Source organism: Mirounga leonina, unplaced genomic scaffold, assembly GCF_011800145.1.
Source record: "Mirounga leonina isolate KUSES-001 unplaced genomic scaffold, KU_Mleo_1.0 Mir_174, whole genome shotgun sequence".
Classification (NCBI taxonomy): Eukaryota; Metazoa; Chordata; class Mammalia; order Carnivora; family Phocidae; genus Mirounga; species Mirounga leonina.
The window spans coordinates 78,212,824-78,232,253 of NW_023270451.1; the positions used below are offsets into that span (position 1 = coordinate 78,212,824).

General features: G+C 42.1%; 2 protein-coding genes across 2 annotated transcripts; one reads left to right on the forward strand and one right to left on the reverse strand.

Moving 5' to 3' along the window:
* Positions 1-1,429: 1,429 nt before the first annotated feature.
* Positions 1,430-2,840, forward strand: TAS2R4 (taste 2 receptor member 4). Its single transcript, XM_035021257.1, is given in 3 exon segments — positions 1,430-1,714; positions 1,716-2,151; positions 2,154-2,840. Coding segments are annotated over 3 exon segments (897 nt in total). The 3' UTR covers positions 2,330-2,840.
* Positions 2,841-9,097: 6,257 nt separating this feature from the next.
* PRSS37 (serine protease 37) lies at positions 9,098-17,727 on the reverse strand. The gene is made up of 7 exons (XM_035020312.1): positions 17,627-17,727; positions 14,309-14,399; positions 13,781-13,832; positions 11,957-12,098; positions 10,499-10,752; positions 9,806-9,942; positions 9,098-9,238 (listed from the first exon to the last, which is right to left on the reverse strand). The coding sequence occupies exons 1-7, from the start codon at positions 17,725-17,727 to the stop codon at positions 9,098-9,100; spliced, it is 918 nt and encodes a 305-aa protein (XP_034876203.1).
* Between the last annotated feature and the right edge of the window lie 1,703 nt (positions 17,728-19,430).

Genomic DNA, 19,430 nt, shown 5'->3' on the forward strand with positions numbered 1-19,430 from the left:
CGAAAGCCTGCTCCTTCTGGTCCCCAGGGGATGGTGGGAGGGGGAAGAGGGAGACCGAAAAGGGATTACAGGGAGGGCAGGTGAGAGTCCAGATTTCCCCTCTCTTTGAGGACTGCTTAAAAGCTCCCAGGTTGTGGGCGCCTGGGTGGCTCAGTTGGTTGGGCGACTGCCTTCGGCTCAGGTCATGATCCTGGAGTCCCGGGATCGAGTCCCGCATCGGGCTCCCTGCTCGGCAGGGAGTCTGCTTCTCCCTCTGACCCTCCCCCCTCTCATGTGCTCTCTCTCAAATAAATAAATAAAATCTTTAAAAAAAAAAAAAAAAAAAAAAGCTCCCAGGTTGTGGTCAATGGGAGCAAAACACAGGCACTGACTCAGCCCTGAATGTAGGCGGGGCAAGCAGCAACCAAGGAACAAGGACCTCTCCCTGGAAGCCTGAAGAGACAAGGACACTGAGGCTGATATTTTTTCCAAGCAAAGCATATCACAGCAAATGATTATAGCACAAATGTATGTGACTGGTGAGGGAATGCAAAGTAAAGGAATCTTCCTGATAGATGGAATTAATTGAGAAAAGGCTTTCTTGAGGAAGTGTGAAGTCCTTGAACTTGGTCTGTTTGCAACTGTGAATCACTGTGTGTGCTCAGGGATGAAAGAGTAACATTGGCAAGGCCAGATGAGAGATGGAGAAAATAGGGCTGCAACATATCAACAGGTTACAGGGGAGAGAGAAGCTGGATTTCAGTAATCTAGGGATGTGTGGATGAGGGTGGGTGGGTAGGAGTGAAGCCTGGGAATTCCCACCATCTTCTGGTGTGAAAAGAAAAGCTTCATTCCCTGTGAAACAGGGACAGAGACATTGCTGGACTGGAGTTCTGTCACTAGGATTTGAAGTCCTATGGAGCATTCTATAACTCTTCCCTCCAGCTGTCCTTCTCTTGGCAGAGGGGACTCCCAGGTTCACTGGGGCCATTTTAATAAGGCATTTCTAAGGAAAACAGGATATGAATGAAGAAATAGTAATGCAATCCTGGGAAGATTTGCATCTCAGGAAAAGCAGCTGGCTTTTAGACCATTAATGGCTCATTTGCCACACTGGAGACAATTAGAAAAGGAATGTCTTTCCTGGCTGGGTCCTGGCACCTACTTGCGCATCTCAGTATTTCTCCTGTTACCAGTGTCCGAACCATGGCTGCAAAGTTCTTAGTGAGGGGGCGCCTGGGTGGCTCAGCTGGTTAAGTGACTGCCTTCGGCTCAGGTCATGATCCTGGAGTCCCTGGATCGAGTCCCGCATCGGGCTCCCTGCTCGGCAGGGAGTCTGCTTCTCCCTTTCCCACTCCCCGTTTGTGTTCCCTCTCTCGCTGTGTCTTTCTCTGTCAAATGAATAAATAAAATCTTAAAAAAAAAAAAAAGAAGTTCTTAGTGAGGAAAGATGCTTCAGATATTCTTTTTCTCTGCCATTATTGTCTCAGCAGTTTTGAATTTTGCAGGACTCATTGTGAATCTGTTTATCGCAGTGGCCAATTATCAGACTTGGCTCAAAAGCCCCAGAATCTCCTCTTCTAATAGGATCCTCTTCAGCTTGGGCATCACCAGGTTTCTTATGCTGGGACTGTTTCTATTCAACATCATCTACTTCTTTATCTCTCCAAATGTGGAAAGGTCAGTGCACTTATCTACTTTTTTCCTGTTGTGTTGGATGTTTTTGGACCTAAATTAGTCTCTGGCTTGTCACCTTGCTCAATGCCTTGTACTGCATCAAGATTATGGACTTCCAACACGCAGTATTTCTCCTGCTGAAATGAAATCTTTCCCCAAAGATCCCCAGGCTGCTGCTAGCCTGTGGGCTGATTTCTGCCTTCACCACTCTCCCGTATGTTGTGCTCAGACAGACATCATGCTTTCCTGAATTTGTGCCTGGGAGAAATGGTACAGGATGTGACATCAATAAGAGCGTCTTGTCTTTGGTGATCTCTTTGGTCTTGTGCTCATTTCTCCAGTTCTTCATTAATGTGACTTCTGCTTCCTTGTTAATACATTCCTTGAGGACACATATACAGAAGATGCAGAAAAATGCCACTATTTTTTGGAATCCCCAGACTGAAGCTCATGTGGGTGCTATGAAGCTCCTGATCTATTTCCTCATCCTGTATATTCCTATTCAGTTGCTACTCTGCTACATTATTTCCCTTTTGTTGGGATGGATTTGGGAGCCAGATCCATCTGCATGGTTATTTCCACCATTTACCCTCCAGGACATTCTGTTCTCATTATTCTCACACATCCTAAACTGAAAACAAAAGCAAAGGAGATTCTTTGTTTCAACAAGTAGTAGAATTTCAATAGTAAATAGTGGCTGGAGTCACCTCATGGTTTGGGAGCAGGGTTTTCTCTGTTAGCAGTTTTCCTAGCGGTCTATGGAATTCATTTTTGTAATTGCTGATCTGACCTCCTTGGCCTTTGAGTGTCTGTATTTCAGTTTATTCTGCAATTAAAAAAATTTAAAATATTAGGCATTTTTTTCCCTAAAGAACTTGTTTAAGACATTACTTATCATGTAGTTTGCATGGGTGTTGCATCCCTGGCTAGTGGAAGTCACCACATTGTTCCGTGGGCTACTGAAGTATAAGGGGGAGTTCCCCCAAATTAAGCAATACATTATAGTTCACATCATTAGTTAAATTTTTGAGGTTTAGCTGAGGAGCCCTGGGTAAGGGCTTAGCAATGGGTGAATCGTCATCAGCAGGCAGTTGACTGGCTTAAAACATAGTAAGAGGATGCAAAGAGCAATGGAAGAAAAGAAAAAGTTTTAGAAAAGGGAAGAAAGAGAAAGAATGAAAGGGAACAGGTATATATTGTGGCAGATGTACAGACAAAGAACCCTCACCTTGCTGGGTCACAGTCACTGAGCTATTATTATCAAGAAACTCTAGGACTAAATTTCTAGGTTTGTTCTGGAAAGAAGGGAAGGGCCAGGTTAATGGGTAGAAGGAAGTGATTAGTTTAACAGAAGCCCAATCCAGGAGAGTTCCAAGGATCTCAAAATCCAGGGAGCTAGCCTGAGGTCAAAAGCAAGTGTGTGGGGCACCTGGGTAGCTCAGTTGGTTAAGCATCTGCCTTTAGCTCAGGACATGATCTCAGGGTCCTGGGATTGAGCCCCACATCAGGCTCTGTGTTCAGCAGAGTGCTTCTCCCTCTTGCTTTCCCTCTGTGCATGCTCTCTGTCTTGCTCTCTCTCAAATAAATAAAGTCTTAAAAAAAAAAAAAAAGGCAAGTGCCAAATAGTGAAATTAACACAATCTGAACACAACCTTACAAAAGATTGTACCCTGTCATGTGACATGGAATTCAGGGGAAAGCCAAGAGTTTACCAGTCCAGTAGCTTGGTAGTGGGAGCATCAGACTTTTGGTGAATATATGTCATCTGCTTATGAATTTATGTACTAAGTTGTATGGGCACTGCACAGTTCTTCAGGTGAACACTTTTTTTTGAGGGAAGGGGAGGTGAGGCAGCAGGAACAGAAATCTGAAGATGGAATATTGATTAGTTTTTGAATGGGAATTGGAGATAATAATTTATATTTATACAGTTTTTGTATTTATAAAATACTTATGTAACATTTACACATCTCAAAGTAAATAATCTTATTAAAATAACAATCTCTTTATTAAAATAGAAAAAAATGAGAAATCTCCAAATTTTACAAATTACCTGATTTTTCCCATTCTGGACACCAGAATCTTGACTGCATTCATTATTCAGTAAGGATTACCCAAGTCAATATTTTATGCTAAAAAAAAAAGGTTTTTATCATGTTAGGATCTTAAGATTATGAGAAAGAAGGATTAGTGAGGACGGTTAAATGTGCACCATGACATAAGAACTCTAAACAAGTAGCAGAAAGCCTCATGGTCCCTCTGGATCTGTTCTCTTTCCTTTCTCTTCCATAGTAATAGAATTTTTAGCTACCTAGAATTTTGGCAGTGAATTACATTTTACAGCTTTCTCTTATAAGTAGGTGTCCCACGTGATCAAGTTCTGCCAATGGAGTATGAGAAGTGATGTGTACAATTTCTAGGTAGTGCCCCTAGAACAGGTGTGCCCTCCCTTCCCCTTTTCCCTCTTCTTCTTCCTGTGCTCTGGAATGCCAGGTGTGATGAATGATTGGCCATCTTGGACTAGCAGATGAAGTGCCTGCCTGGGGATAGTGGAGAAATCATCCATCCTAGTTGGCTTCACAGTTCCTGACACCGTGGAGCTGCCACACCAGCTCTGAACTGTTTACACCTTAACTGCAGGACTGTTCGTGGGAAATAAACATCTCCATTCTTTCAGACACTGTAGTTTTGTGTCTCTATTGCCTTACTCAACAAACTTACGCTATACCATATTCCTTTGTTTGGGCACTTGCCCATAGTCCTCTTTGGGCAGAGTTTTTAGCAATGTTGTGGGTTTGGAGTTTTGCTGCTTCCAATATGCTCTGCCACTAAATACTTATTAACCAAGAATTTAAACTTTTAGAGTTTATTTCTTCAAGATATGATTACTTATAGGCTCTCTAATAAGCACTATCCTGCACCTCCCTGTATTCTCTGCCTATCCAGGAAAGGGAGGGATGTTTAAAACTCTTTGTTAAGAAGAGGAACTCTCTGAAATGAAGGGTGGGTGCCAGGGCAATGTCTGTGTATGAAACAGTGTGGTAGCTATAGCTCGAGCACATTGCCATTTAACTTTATTTTTTAATTTTTAAAAATTTTTAAATATTTTATTTTATTTTATTATGTTATGTTACCATCCATTACATCGTTAGTTTTTGATGTAGTGATCCATGATTCATTGTTTGCGTATAGCACCCAGTGCTCCATGCAATATGTGCTCTCCTTAATACCCATCACCGGGCTAACCCATCCCCCCTCCCCCTCCCCTCTAAAACTGTCAGTTTGTTTCTCGGAGTCCATAGTCTCTCCTGGTTCCTCTCCCCCTCCGATTCCCCCCCTTCATTTTTCCCTTCCTGCTAAAGCCCAATATTGTCTGAGCTACATTTTCACATGCAGTTTTATTGGTTCCTCACAACTTCATAGAAAATGTTGGTATTACCCATCATACAGATGAAAAAATTGAGGTACAAACAGATATAAAAGACTCATAAACTAGGAAAAGGTGGATCCAAGGCTCTAATTTGTCTTCTGATTCTAAAATCCAGTTTTTTTTTTTAACTGTATCACAAGGTGGGTGGAAAGACTGGGACAGTGTAGGATCATGCCCAATTATAAAGCTTTTTCTTCTAAGGCAAGAAGAAAATATTCAAGGGGCACCTGGGTGGCTCAGTCAGTTAAGCGTCTGCCTTTGGCTCAGGTCATGACCTCTGGGTCCTGGGATCAAGCCCTGCATTGGCTCCGTGCTCAGCAGGAAGTCTGCTTCTCCTTCTCCCTCACACACTCCCGTGCTCATGCTCTCTCTCTCTCAAATAAATAAATAAAATCTTTTAAAAAAAAAAGAAGAAAATATTCAAAAGGGTGTCCGAAGCACTGTATGTCCGGCCTGAAAAACCCACCCCAGGCTGCTAATATATACATATATAGACACACACACACGTGTGTGTGTGTGTACATGTGCCTATGTATATGTATATATAATTAATATTTTATAATATAATAATATTAATGCTGTATAATATAATAGTATTTTATGGGTGGAGGTATAAAAATCTTATAGGTGCTTAGTTTCCTTAGGTGAAATAAATGTCATTATATCATGTAGATAGATAGTGGGCTTTTAACCCTGAAATTTAGGTGAGATGTGTGTGTATATATATGTGTGTGTGTGTGTATCAATTTTAAATTTTTATTATTTTATGTTTTCATCATGGTAAGTGTTCTCTTTAATCGCCATCACCTATTTCACCCATCCCCCCCACCCACTTCCCCTCTGGTAACCATCAGTTTGTTCTCTATAGTTAAGAGTCTATTGGTTTGTCTTGGTTTGTCTCTCTCTCTTTTTCCCTTTGCTCATCTGTTTTGTTTCTTAAATTCCACATATGAATGAAATCGTATGGTATTTGTCTTTCTCTGATTTATTTCACTTAGCATTATACTCTGTAGATCCAGCTATGTTGTTGCAAATGGCAAGATTTCATTTTTTATGGCTGAATAATATTCCGTTGTATATATATACTACATCTTCTTTATCCATTCGTATATTGATGGACACTCGGGCTGCTTTCATAGTTTGGCTCTTGTAAATAATGCTGCAATAAACATGGGGGTGCATGTGTACCCTTGAATTAGTGTTTTTGTATTTTTGGGGGGTTTTAATACCTAGTAGTGGAATTACTGGGTCATATGGTAATTCAATCTTTAGTTTTTTGAGGAACCTCCATACTGTTTTCCATAGTGGCTGCACCAGTTTGCATTCCCACCAACAGTGCATGAGGGTTCCTTTTTCTCTACATCCTCGCCAACACTTTTTGTTTCTTGTGTTTTTGATTTTAGCCATTCTGTCAGGTGTGAGGTGATATCTCATGGTAATTTTGATTTGCATATCCCTGATGATGAGTGATGTTGAGCATCTTTTCATGTATCTGTTGGCCATCTGGATGTCTTCGGAGAAATGTCTGTTCATGTCTTCTGCCCATTTTTTAATTGGATTATTTGTTTTTTGGGTGTTGAGTTTTTTTTAAGTTTTTTTTTTATGTTATTATGTTATGTTAGTCACCATACATTACATCATTAGTTTTTGATGTAGTGTTCCATGACTCATTGTTCGCGTATAACACCCAGTGCTCCATGCAATACGTGCCCTCCTTAATACCCATCAATGGGCTAACCCATCCCCCCACCTCCCTCCCCTCTAAAACCCCAGTTTGTTTCTCAGAGTCCATAGTCTCTCATGGTTTGTCTCCCCCTCCAATTTCCCCCCCTTCATTTTACCCTTCCTACTATCTTCTTTTTTTAAAAACATATAATGTATTATTTGTTTCAGAGGTACAGGTCTGTGATTCATCAGTCTTACACAATTCACAGCGCTCACCATAGCACCTACCCTCCCCAATGTCCATCACCCAGCCACCCCATCCCTTTCAGGGATGGGAGGTGCATCACTTTCAGGGTGAGAGGTCTCTAGGAGGTTTGGATGCCATTTTGATGAGTTTAGAGTTTATTTTCAGGTCAATTGACAAACATTATGGAAAGCAGTTCTTTTAGGGAATGTGTTTTGAAAGTTGTGTTAGTTTTCTATGGCTGCTGTAATAAATTACCACAAATGCCTTAAACTGATGCAAATTTATTATGTTAACAGTACCATAGGTCAGAAGTTTGACAAATTTCAATGGGCTAAAATCAAGGTGTTGTCCAGGTTGTGTTTCTTATTGGGGAAAATCCGTTTCCTTGCCCATTTTGGTTGTTGTCGGAATTCAGTTCCTTGCAATTATAGCACTAAAGTTCCCAGTTCTTTGCTAGTCGGAAGCTGAGTTTCATTCTCAGTTTCTAGAGACTACTCATATTTCTTGCCCTGTAATCCCCTTCTTCCATCTTCAAAACCTGCAGTAGCTGGTCAGGTCCTTCTCATTCTTTGAATCTCTACTACCTCTTCTGTTGTCACGTCTCTCTGGCCAAATATTGTCTTCCTCTTCTTCTTTTAAGGGCCCAGGTGATTACATTGGTCCCACCCACATAATCCAGGATAATTTTCCCATCCCAAGATGCATAAACATAGTCACAACTGCAAAGCTGCCTTTTTCATGTAAAATAACATATTTATGGGTTCTGGGGACTAGGGTGTGGACATTTTTAGGGAGCCATTATTCTCCCTAACACAAAAGTCTCTAAAGTATAGATTGTATTTTAAACTTAGGAAATAGAAAATATTGTCCAACGATAGTGTGTGGTTCTTTCCTCAGTCTACGTCTGCTAGGAGATTACTTTACCCATCCTTGTCCTGTATTCCCCAATGTCTTGGATATACAGAATTTCTCTATCATTTCCAGATTTGAGACACCTGGAGTTCTCAGTTCTCAAGTTCTCTTTTTTTTTTTTATTTAAAAAAAAAAAAATTTTTTTTTTTTTAAGATTTTATTTATTTATTTGAGACAGAGAGAATGAGAGAGACAGAGAGCACATGAGAGGGGGGAGGGTCAGAGGGAGGAGCAGACTCCCCGCCAAGCAGGGAGCCCCATGTGGGACTCGATCCCGGGACTCCAGGATCATGACCTGAGCCGAAGGCAGTCGCTTAACCAACTGAGCCACCCAGGCGCCCACAGTTCTCAAGTTCTATACCAAGTTCTCAACCGGAGGACTGGTGCCCACTTTCTTGACTTTGTTAATCCCATGGTCTGTGGCTAAGCCCAATTTTTGCCCTTCCTTCACCTCCTCTCAGCCATATCTGCCTCTGGAATCTTCTACTGCCCTGAGGTTATACTCTCTTTGGATCTAGATGAGTTTTTCACCTTGTTCTGGAGCTGCCAGGCTTCCTTTGATTTATGTCAGTTGACCCTGTCCTAAAGTTCTCTTACTTCTTACCCATTTACTAGCTGTCTTGCTGCAGCGTGCTGCCGTCAGCGCAGCAGTGAGAGAAAGCGTGGCTGTTCTTAGGAGAGATTATTCCAGTACCCACAATCTTAGCCACAAGTGAAAGCTTCGGAGTCTTTGAATAAGAGAAGTAGCAGGAAAATAGAAGCCAAAATCTGTTGTGATGCCATGGACCCCCCTATAATTTTGAGGCTAAGAGCATGGGATTGAGAATCTGAATTTGGGGGTTCCATTCCAGGCTGTGATGTCTATCAGCTTTAGATAATGTTAAGTACTCTTTTTATTCTCAACTTTCTCATTTGTAAGGTGGGAATGAAAGATAACCTCAAGGATTTGTTATGAGCATTAAATGAGATAATGGATGTAATCCTAGTACAGTGTGATAAGTGCTCATTTCATGTTTTGTTCTTGGTTCTTCACATCATGGTGGGATATGGGCAGAGACACAACCAAGAAAACATAGGCTACTGGTGTAATGCATTTCCATTTGGAAATTTTATTTTGAGTTTGGAGAAAGTAGTGGCTTGTAGAGTCAATGACAAAGCCAGTGGGATGCAGAGGGAGTAGTAAGGTGTCATTTTTCTTTAGTGATGCTTTCAATCCAGGGTATATATTTGTGAACATTGGTGTAGATTCCGACATCTCCTCCCATGAAGTGTCCAACCTCGATCCCCTGGAGCTTGTTTTTGCAGATCACGGTAGCGACGGCCACCTCCTACCAGAGATCATGCAGAGAGAGGGAGACAGAGAGAGAGATGATCAGATCTTGTCACAGGAGCCCTCTTGTCCCCAACATGGATGAGCTCTGCCCAGGGGTAGCATGCTGGGTCATGAAAAGAGCACTGGATCAGGAGACAGGAAGCTGGCTAGCTTTGGATCTAGATGAGTTCTAGCCTTGTTTCATCTTGAGAAAGTCAGAGAAAAACCTCTCTAGAACTCACATGTAAAATGAGTCAAACCCCATTTTTATCTGGACTGGTGAAGCCAGTTTCCATTGTGAAGTTTGAATTTTTTTAAGCCCATTTTGACCTGCAGCTATAAGAATAAATAATAAATCTAGCAAAGTGGAGGTGCTGCATGACACGCTTTAATGAATAAGGACATCTGTAAGGAGGGCCCATTACTGAAGGACAATGGGGGCTTTGCTGCAGACTTATCAAATTCTCAAAAAAATTGTGAGAGGATGAGGGTGTTCTAATTTTTTTTTTTTTTTTTTACTGTCATGATTGGTTAACTAGACACATACAAGCAAATGAAAACTGAATATAGAGAAAAAGATTACCCCAAAAATTCGGCTGAAGACTTTCACAAATTTAACACATAAGGAGTTCCGGTGGCTTTTTCCTTGTTGGGTTTTCTGACACTCTTTATCAGACATCACAGGGGCCTCCAGGTTCTGCCTTAAATCAGGGTGTCTGCCTGAGGGAAGACAGGATAGAAGAAGCCTTCCTGTTCGCCATTGTTAAGTAGCCCCTCCAACCACTACCCTCTATTTCCACTGGTGTATGTCTGAAGAGAAAAGGAATGAGAAAAGGGAATGATCTTGTGCATTGCTATGAGAGTTAATCTAGAGGATTTAAAAATAGCCTTTATGTCTCTTTAAGAAACAGAGTTTCCTTTCTACTCTGTGTCCAGTCTTGGAGGAATAAGAGGTGACCTGACTCAGGTTCTCTGAGGTTCTTCTACATGCAAAATGAGCCATATGCAAGGGAGGAGCACAGCCTCTTCAATGGGAATCCTGCCTCTGACAGGAAGTGTGGCCTCTGTTCAGAGTCAGATGGCCTGGTGACTCCAGCAGCTGAAGCCTCAAGGAGGTAGTGGTGTGTCAACTTCCTGGGAAGGGAGGAGCTTTGGACTTGTGGGTGGGTCTCTTCTTGCTAGACCACTCGTGGTCTCTGCCCATTCTCCTCTCCTCTCTTCTCAGCTATGTGGACATGGTGCTCCTCCACTGATTTGCTGTGGGGGGTACACTCACCGTTGTTGTCTTGGCTCCAGTCCAAACCTGAGAGTAGACAGACGGTGCCTGGCCGGACGTTGCTGGTGGCGAGGGGAAGGGGCTGGACTTTGTTATTGAGTCTGGCAGGTTTCTCCAGCTTAATGAGCATGAGGTCATCCTGGGGGTTGCTATGGCTAAAGTTCCAGTAGCGGATAATCTTGATGGGGTTAATTGCCTGCTCTGTGCCATCTCTGACTCTGATCCTGAAATTTCCCAGCATCACTTTCAGGTTTCTGGAGGGAGAAGGGGTTGGAAGTAATCACTGTCACCATCACCGTCATCACCATGATCATTGTCATCATTATCATTGTGTCGTCAAAGATGATATTGAATGTTACAATGTGTCAGGTACTGTGCCAGTTGCTTTATCTGGAGTCTGGATTACCTCATTCACTACTCACCACAAAACTATGAAGTAGATTCTATTTTTAATCCATTTTACAGGTGAAGTAATGGAGGCACATAGTAGTAATTCACCCACAGTCACACGGTAAAGGGGGAGCTTTTAACCACTGTGTTTTCCTGTAGTATCCTTAATGTAGTAGAGAGGACAATTGTGCGTGGCATAGAAATATTACTTTCCCTCCGCTCCAGCTCCAGCCTATCCAACTGGGCATTTGCATTCTGGTGAATGTAAAAGAATGGGATGACCGGAGTGTTGGAGCTCTGTTTACTTCATCAGATCCACTCACAACCCTACTTCATCCTGCTCTCTACCTTTGGGAGGTGATATATGTAGATTAAATCAATGGATTCTCCTGTCCTCTGTTCTCTGATTAGGTTTTGTTGATAGCAAGCACCAGGCAGTAATAGGAGGGAGAATGAGGTTGGAGTATTTATCCTCCCAGTTACCTTCCCACAGGGTTGCCACACCAGGCTTCCTATCAGGCCATCCCTCCACACAGTGCTTCCTCCCTTCCTCTCTCTCTCTCCTCCCCACCCTTCCACACTCCCCTTCTTGTAACCATTCTCTCCTCTTGCCCCCTTAGGCCTAGGGGTAGTAACTGTACCTTTCCAATACTAATCCTGGGGGCACTGAAATATTCTCGGTTTGTCCAATTCGAATGCACCCTCAGTTACCTGCTGGTCCCTTAAGTGATAAGACACATTCATACTGTCAGTAAAAAACTTGAAAGAACTGAGGAGGCATGCTCTGTGGAGCGGGTTTCCTCACTACTGACATTTGGAGCTGGGTGATTGTTGTGGGGGCTGGCCTGCGCACTGTAGGATGTTCAGTGGCCTCCTCACTGTGGCCTCTATTTGTTAGATAGATGCCAAGAGCACAGCACCCCCTCAGTGCATTGTGACAAACTGAAACTATCTTCAGACTTAGCCACATGTACCCTGAAAGGGAAAGTTGCCTCCATTTGAGAACCACTGATGTAGAATGAATCACAGCTGCTTCCGGGGGTGGGGGGGAGGGTTCCCAGCACTCACGGTAAGTAGCAGTGAGCTGGGGCTAGCACCCAGTTGTTTTTGATGAGGACACCCACGCAGGGGTTGAAGTGAGACTTGAGGTATACCAGATAGGGAGCATGGTCTTCTTTCTGCACAGACGAGTGAGCAGAGAAAAGTGTCCCTGGGAAAATAATCAGTATTCTTAATATATAGAACATTCTTAATAGTAGGTAAGACATGTCTTAAGACAAATAAGACAATCAGCAGTTTCCTAGTTGAAAAGGAATATGAGCAATTTTAAAGAAGTAATCGACTGGCCAGGAAATGTGAAAATGTTTGACCCTCTTTTTCTAATAAGAATGACATAGCATTTTATCTAATATTTATAATAATACTTTTTGGTTTAATGTTGATACTATTAAAATCTAAGAAAGTACAATGGAAGAGACTCTCACTGCATGTAGGGACATGAATTAATTCTGTCTGTTTGAAAAACATTTAGAAATAGGCATCAAGAGTGTAAATAGTGCATCACCTATGACCTAATAATTCCAACCCCAAGAATCCATTCTAAAGAAATATTTAAGTGTAGACAAAAATTATGAATGTGTGCTCATTTTAGCACTATTTATAATAGCTAAACATTAAAAATATAAATGTCCAGTATAGTAATGTAGGGCACTGAAATGAAAAAGTACATCAACATAGGGAACATCACATATATTAAAATTATATTTATAAAGAATATTAAACAACAAAGGAAATACTGATAAACATTCATTAAGTTAATAATAATAATAAATATGTACATTAATCCAGTAATCCAATTGTCTAAAAACAAGCAAAGGAAAAAATAAACCATTTAAATGCAAAAGTGAATAAAATAAAGCCTGGGAGTAAATTTAAAGTGTTAGCATGTGTTGACTGAGAGGTGGGATTATGAACAATGTTTCTTTTTTCCTACTTTTTAATATTTCCGAATTTTTAATATGAACATGTAGTGAATTATTAAAAAAAAACACGTGAGAAGATAGGGAGGAAGGCTGCTTGTAGTGTCAGAAATAAAGTACTGTTCTTGCCTCGGCTGTCTTTGGTTCTTCCATTAGTCCTTCCCGAGCCCTGGCCTATACCTCCCCACACCCTTTTATGATCACACAGCAATCCCAAGGGGAAAAAAGTGGCCTATTAGTAAGGACAAGAGGCACTGAGCTCTTGTTCTAAGTGCTTTCCATGGGTTTATTTAACATTTTCACAACATCTCTATAATATAGGGAGTAATATCCCCATTTTGACAAAAGAAACTGAGGCACAGATGGCTTAATTAATTTGTCCAAGCCCACACAGCTAATAGTGATGCAACACAGGCAGTCAGGAAGTGGTGGGAAATGCCTCACCAGCACATTCTGCCATCAGAAGGACTTCCTGGAAGTCAGGGAGTGAGGGAGGGAGGTCCTTGTGTTTGATCTTATTTCTACCTTCCTCATTCCCTGCATTCAGAGTCTCTTAACTTTTGAAACAGGGGGGATATCAGACTTCAAAATGAGTTCTCTGTCCCTGTGACTCCACTGGGACCTGCTCTGTGGGTGAGGCCCACATTTTGGAATCACCACAGGGAACACTCATTGTCGAGCATTCTCCAAGGCAAGTGAGCACCATCACCTGCTCAGTAGCTTAGCACTGGAAGAGTGGGCTCAGCCTCCTGAGAGCCTTTGTGTGGGGTCTAGGAGGGGAGATACCTAGTTCTGTCCATGACTGGTTTTCTTAGGCTCTTCTTTTGTACCCTCTGCACACCCCAGTCTGCCTTACTCCAGCCTACATTAACCTGTGCCTTATAGGACAGAGTAGAAGGTCATGGATACATACCAGCAAGGATACCCAAATAGAAGATAAATTTCATAGCAGTCCAGATTTTTCCCTGCGAGATGCAGAAGATCAGCAGAGTATGAAACTCTCAGGACAGTGTTCTCCTCGGGAACGCCTGGTAGAATCAGTGGATATGGTTAGGTATGGGGACATGAAATGGGATTGGAAAACAGCTCTGGGCAAAAACAGGGGGGAGGAAGAGGGCTCCAGGAAGACAGATGAAGGCCCTTCTGCTCCAGGGAAGATAGATTGTGCCTCTCTTGGGTCTTTCAGGGAAGGAAAAAAAGCCTAGTTTCTTAGACTTCCAGGTCCAGGTCCCTCTACCTGCTGTCCCTAAAAGCCCATCTGCCTCAATCAGCTATCTGTGGGAAAGGGAGCTCTAGGCTCAGGACTTATCTTCCATATAGGGTTTCTGAGGCCAGGGCTGTGGGGAATAAGACTCGCCACCTTAGCTCAAGTGGGGTCCCCGGGTTTGCTCTGAACCCCCTCATACTTATCCTTTTCCTTAGCCCCTCCCATCTTTATTACACTTCCTTCATCTTTCCCTGTGATCACTGTTTGTTTCATCATTGAGCCATCATCACCAACTTGTTCTGTTGTCCTGATCACCAGCTTTGAGCTAAGGACACATGGAAATGAAAAGCACTCATAGAACAGTTATTTTGACAGTTGGAGAATGGTCTATATTCTAGGTTATATTAAATTTAGGACCTACTGTGTATTGGTGACAATTTAGAAGGCAGGACCTGTCAGGGCTTTTTACCTAATGAAAAGATTTCTCAGCCAATAATAAACTGCTAGGGTCATCCTTGGATAATTCAGAGCATACTCTAACAAGAACACTTTCACTAATAGCACTTAACCAAATCCCAGGCACTGAGCTAAATTCTTTATAGATGCTGCCAGTGGTGATTTTATATCGGATCAGTTGAAATGTAAAATTAATTATACTTTGTATCACTCTAGCCCTTCAAAGTCTCTTAAGCCCATAATCTCATTCCAATGGAACAACAAGCCTACAAAGAGGAGACAAGGCTGGTATCATTTTTTCATTGATCTGTAGATAATAGAACTGAAACAGAATTTACATCAGTGTTTCAAAAACACACATGATTGGGGAGACTAGAAATAGAATCTAGGTCTTATTATTGGAGACACATAGCTTTTCAACCATGTGCTCCAGGCTTCAGCTGATCAACTGGCATTCCTAGATCTTGCAAAAATACATTTCCTCACACAAATTCCCTGAAGTGTGAAAAGAAAAAGAGACATGGTGCATACTTTCCTGTCCCTCGCAGTCAACACAGAGGTCCACTGGGGAGTAGGGCTGGCTTACAAAGTGTGTTTGAGGTTCAAAGACAGGATGGAGCTGTGGAAGGTTTTCTGTGGTGAGGGTAGGATTAGTTAACAGAGGTGAAACTTGAGAGAGAGATATTCTTTACTCTGAGGTTGTTGGGCCTAGATTTCTTTGAAAAGCTTATGGACCAGGAGGGGAGTTTGAGGCCTTTCCAAAGACAACAGATTTTCTGGAGGAGGCTGGTACTGGGGACTACTACCTGTCTATGAGTTTCAAATTAGTATCTCCAGCCCAGACCTCCTGTCCCACATATACAACTGCCTCCTAGACACCATTTTTTAAATAAAGATTTTATTTATTTATTTGACAGAGAGCGAGAACACAGGCAGGGGAAGTGGGACAGGGAGAAGCTTCCCACTGAGAAGGGAACCCGATGCGGGGCTCGATCCCAGGCCTGAGTGGAAGGCAGATGCTTGATCCTGAGCCACCCGGGCACCCCCTCCTAGAAACCATTTTTTTGCATCTGCTTTAGGTTCCTGAAATTTAGCATGTCAGAATTTTACTCTTTCTTCCTCCAGCTTTTCAAATGCATTCTTTTGCCTGTTTTTCTTATTTTAGGAGATAACTCTACCTACCACTTGTTTGATTTCTCTCTTTTTCTCACCACTCAACCTCAAACCATCCTACTTCCAGAACTGTCTTAAATCCATCCTTATCTTTCCATTCTCACTGCTGTCATCCTAATCCAGGCCATAATCTTGTCATGCTTGAACTCATATATGTGCCCATCTGGTGTTGCTCAACTTGACATTCTCCTTTTTATTTAGAATTGTTATTTTTCCTTCTAAAATGCTTATGAAATCATTTCAGTGTCCTTTTAAAAACTCTTCAGTAGTTCCCAATTGCCTGTAGAGTAAACCCCTAGCATGCTTTAGGGGCCTCCGTTGATCCTCATCCCATCTTGTCCTCATAACCCTCTCTCCTCAACTTCTTCCCCCCCCCCCACCCTGCCCCACACACTTTTTTTCAGGCCTAGCAAACTACTTTCAAGTGTGGGGTTTCTTGTTTTAATACTAATACCTTTTTATATTACCTTAGCTTTTGAGTGATTCCTGTAGTTTGCCAATCCCATTTATTTTTTCCTTTTTTTCTTAAAGATTTATTTATTTGAAGGGTGCCTGGGTGGCTCAGTCAGTTAAGCAGCTGCCTTCAGCTCAGGTCATGATCTCAGGCTCCTGGGATTGAGCCCCATGTCGGGCTCCCTGCTCAGCAGGCAGTCTGCTTCTCCCTCTCCCTCTGTGCTCTCTCTCCCTCTCCTTCTGTGCTCTCTCTCTTTCAAATAAATAAATAAAATCTTTTTTTTTAAAAAAGAGATTTATTTGAGAGAAAGAGAGAGAGAGCAGGGGGAGGGGCAGAGGGAGAGAGAGAATCCTTAAGCAGACTCCCCTGCTGAGCACGGAGCCCATCTCAGGGCTCCATCCTACGACCCTGAGATCATGACCTGAGCCGAAATCAAGAGTTGGCCACTCAACAACTGAGCCATCCAGGTGCTCCAGTTGTTCCCTTTTAGGATACTGATATCTGATATGGACATCATTCTTAAAGCTGTTCTTTTCTGTTTGAAAAAACAGCTTTAGAATTCTATGGATGGATGTGTGTGAGTGTGTGTGTGTGTGTTTTTGATCCTCAACATTTCCTCATGTTTGTAATTTTTTCGTTATTAAGTTCTTTATTAGTATTATTTCAGATTCCTTGTACACACGGAGACACATCTGCTTCTAGCTTCATTCCACAAACCATCAGGTTTATAGAGACTCTAATTCTATTATTGGTTCATTCTGTCATCTAACTGCTTTTCTATTTAGGTAATATTCTTGTTATATTCTTCCACCAAAAATCAATTTGAAAAAAGCAGCTACAGAGAAAGGATAGAATGAGAGAGAGAGAGAGAGAACTGCATACAGGAGGGCAGTGTAGTAAGAACTGATTTGGAGCTCTGACAAGAGCCACTCATGTTGGTATTGGTTGGGAACTTTTGTTCAAATGGTATTTGTAGTTGTGAGACAGGCCCTGTACATGAAGCAGTTCTGAGGATGGGTGGGCTAGGCACTCCCTGCATAAAAGGGAGGGGGCAGTGTCACACAGGAGGGTGGGACACAGCTCTGCTTCATCAGAGTAGCCCAGAAAGGAAGGGGGTCAATAGGACATGTAGAGGGAGGGGTGCTAGTCACACATTGTGGGGAAGGAACTGGTGAAAAGAACTGAGAGGCTAGGGGAGGAACTTGGGATGACTTTTAACTCCACAGAAGGTTTACTTGACTCCTGCTTTGGAATTCTTTTCCCTAGAGGAGGTAGATAAAGTTCAGACCCATGGACCTCATCTTCCCATAGGGCAGGCTTCAGTTAGACTGAGAAGATCTCCGTGCCTACTGACAGGTGGGCGGCTGTGACTGGTGAACCGCTTTCACACCGAGGATAGAGAGTGGAAGGAGATACCGCTAGATGACAGACTTTTGTAGAATCCTTATCCTCAGTTCTTCCACCTGTACCTTCTGCTGTCCAGAAACCCCAAGCAGGATATAAATTCTGTGCTTTCTCTGTGCCTGTTGATTTCCACTACATCCTTATCCTCAGCACAGGATTCAGGCATCAACATGAATTGTATTCTATTAACCTTGCTGATGGTGACTGGTGAGTGACTGAAGGTAACTCTTTGTCAAGTTTATTAGGACTCTGTTGGGGGGGTGAGGCTGTGGCTCTGTGTTGGGGAGAGAGAGCCTGTGGATGAAGGATGTCAAAGTTAGGGAAATGGGTGATACATTACTCATTTTCTGTACAGGCTCAGTCATTGGTAGGCCCTAACTAAAACTTTCCTCCCAATGTCTTATAAAGTTCTTGGACTTAAACGTGGAGGTGTGCCAGAAGGGAGGATGGAGATAGGAGCCTGGAAGGGGGCATAGGAATGTATTAAAGACATAGAAAACAAAAAAGCAGGTGTTCTGCTGTAAGGGTCAAAAGGAAAGGGTTTATTTTGCTCTTGGGCTTTAAAATGTAATGTGCAATAATAAGAATAATCACCATCACCACTGCCACCATGAAAGCACGTAACTATATAGTGCTTTTATAACACACACTGCTCTCTTCATATTAACTCATTTGATTCTTCTAACAACTTTGTGAGATAAGTATTATTATTGTCCTCATTTTTTCTGGTGAGGAAACTAAGACAGAGTAATTAAGTAACTTGCCCTAATGAAGTTGGTATGGCTCTGTAATTAGGCAATTATGCTCTTCTACCCAGTTATATGGCCTGGGACAAATACCCTAACCTCTCTGAGCCTCAGTTTCCATATGTGCAACATGAGAAAAATGTCTGTCTTTTAAGGACATCAATGCTTCCTAAACCTATATTAGACTGAGTGGAGTTAACCAAGTTAAGTGGGGTGGGGGGTGGGGGTGGGTAGGTCGTTTCAGACAGAGGTGCAGGTCGTTTCAGTAAGTGTGAAGGTCATGAGGTGTGACATGTTAACTAAAAGACCATCTGTGTGGCTGGAGCACAGAGGAAGGAAGTCGATTAAGAGTCACATAGTAGAGGGTCTAATAGCCTTAATTTTAGAAATGATCCTGGATGTAATAGGAATCCTTTAAAGAGTTTTAAATATCCGAGTTATATTACCACACTTAGGATTTAGAAAGCTTCACATGACTTTAGTAGGGAGACTGATTTTGGGTAGAGATATGGGTTATGGGTGGGAAAGATCTGGAGAGAAATTTAAGAGACTGTTGCAACTCTCCAGGCAACAGAGTGGACTAGGATGAATCTGAAATAAAGGAAAAGGATACCAGAGGTAATAGTGAGATCAGTTGAATGTGAGGAATGAGGGGTAGGAAAAAGTAAAGGCTGTTATCCAGATTTCTGGTTGGGTGAATGGTAGTACAATTTATGGAAATCAGGGACACTGGACAAGGAGGTATTTGGGGAAGGAGACAGGTTACTTTTTTGACTTACTGAGTTGGAAGTACTTTTGAGACATCAAATGTAGATGTCCATGTGAATGTAAAGGTCAGGAACTCATGACCCGAGTCTGAGCTGGGATGCAGATTTTGGACTTTGGGAATTTTGACAGGATTTGAATTCATGGTAGAAAAGATTATTTGAAAAGAGTTTATGGAAATGTGTAAAAGACAGAACTATGAAGAATTCTAACTGCCTTTTTTTGTTTAAAATTCTTATTTTGAAATAATTATACATATATAGGAAGTTGCAAGAAATGTGTAGAGTACCATGTACGCTTCATCTGGTTTCCACTGTGGTAACATCTTGCATAACTATGGCACGAAAAGATAGCAAAC

What these genes read in the sequence shown, in the direction of transcription:
- PRSS37 (XM_035020312.1), bottom strand. Translation starts at nt 17,727, where the DNA reads ATGCCTGAATCCTGTGCTGAGGATAAGGATGTAGTGGAAATCAACAGG. An exon ending in CTATTTGGGTATCCTTGCTG is followed by an intron (nt 12,099 to 13,780) that starts GTATGTATCCAT and finishes TTATTTTCCCAG; the next exon opens with GGACACTTTTCTCTGCTCAC. An exon ending in CTGGAGCCAAGACAACAACG is followed by an intron (nt 9,943 to 10,498) that starts GTGAGTGTACCC and finishes GTCTTCCCTCAG; the next exon opens with GCAGACACCCTGATTTAAGG.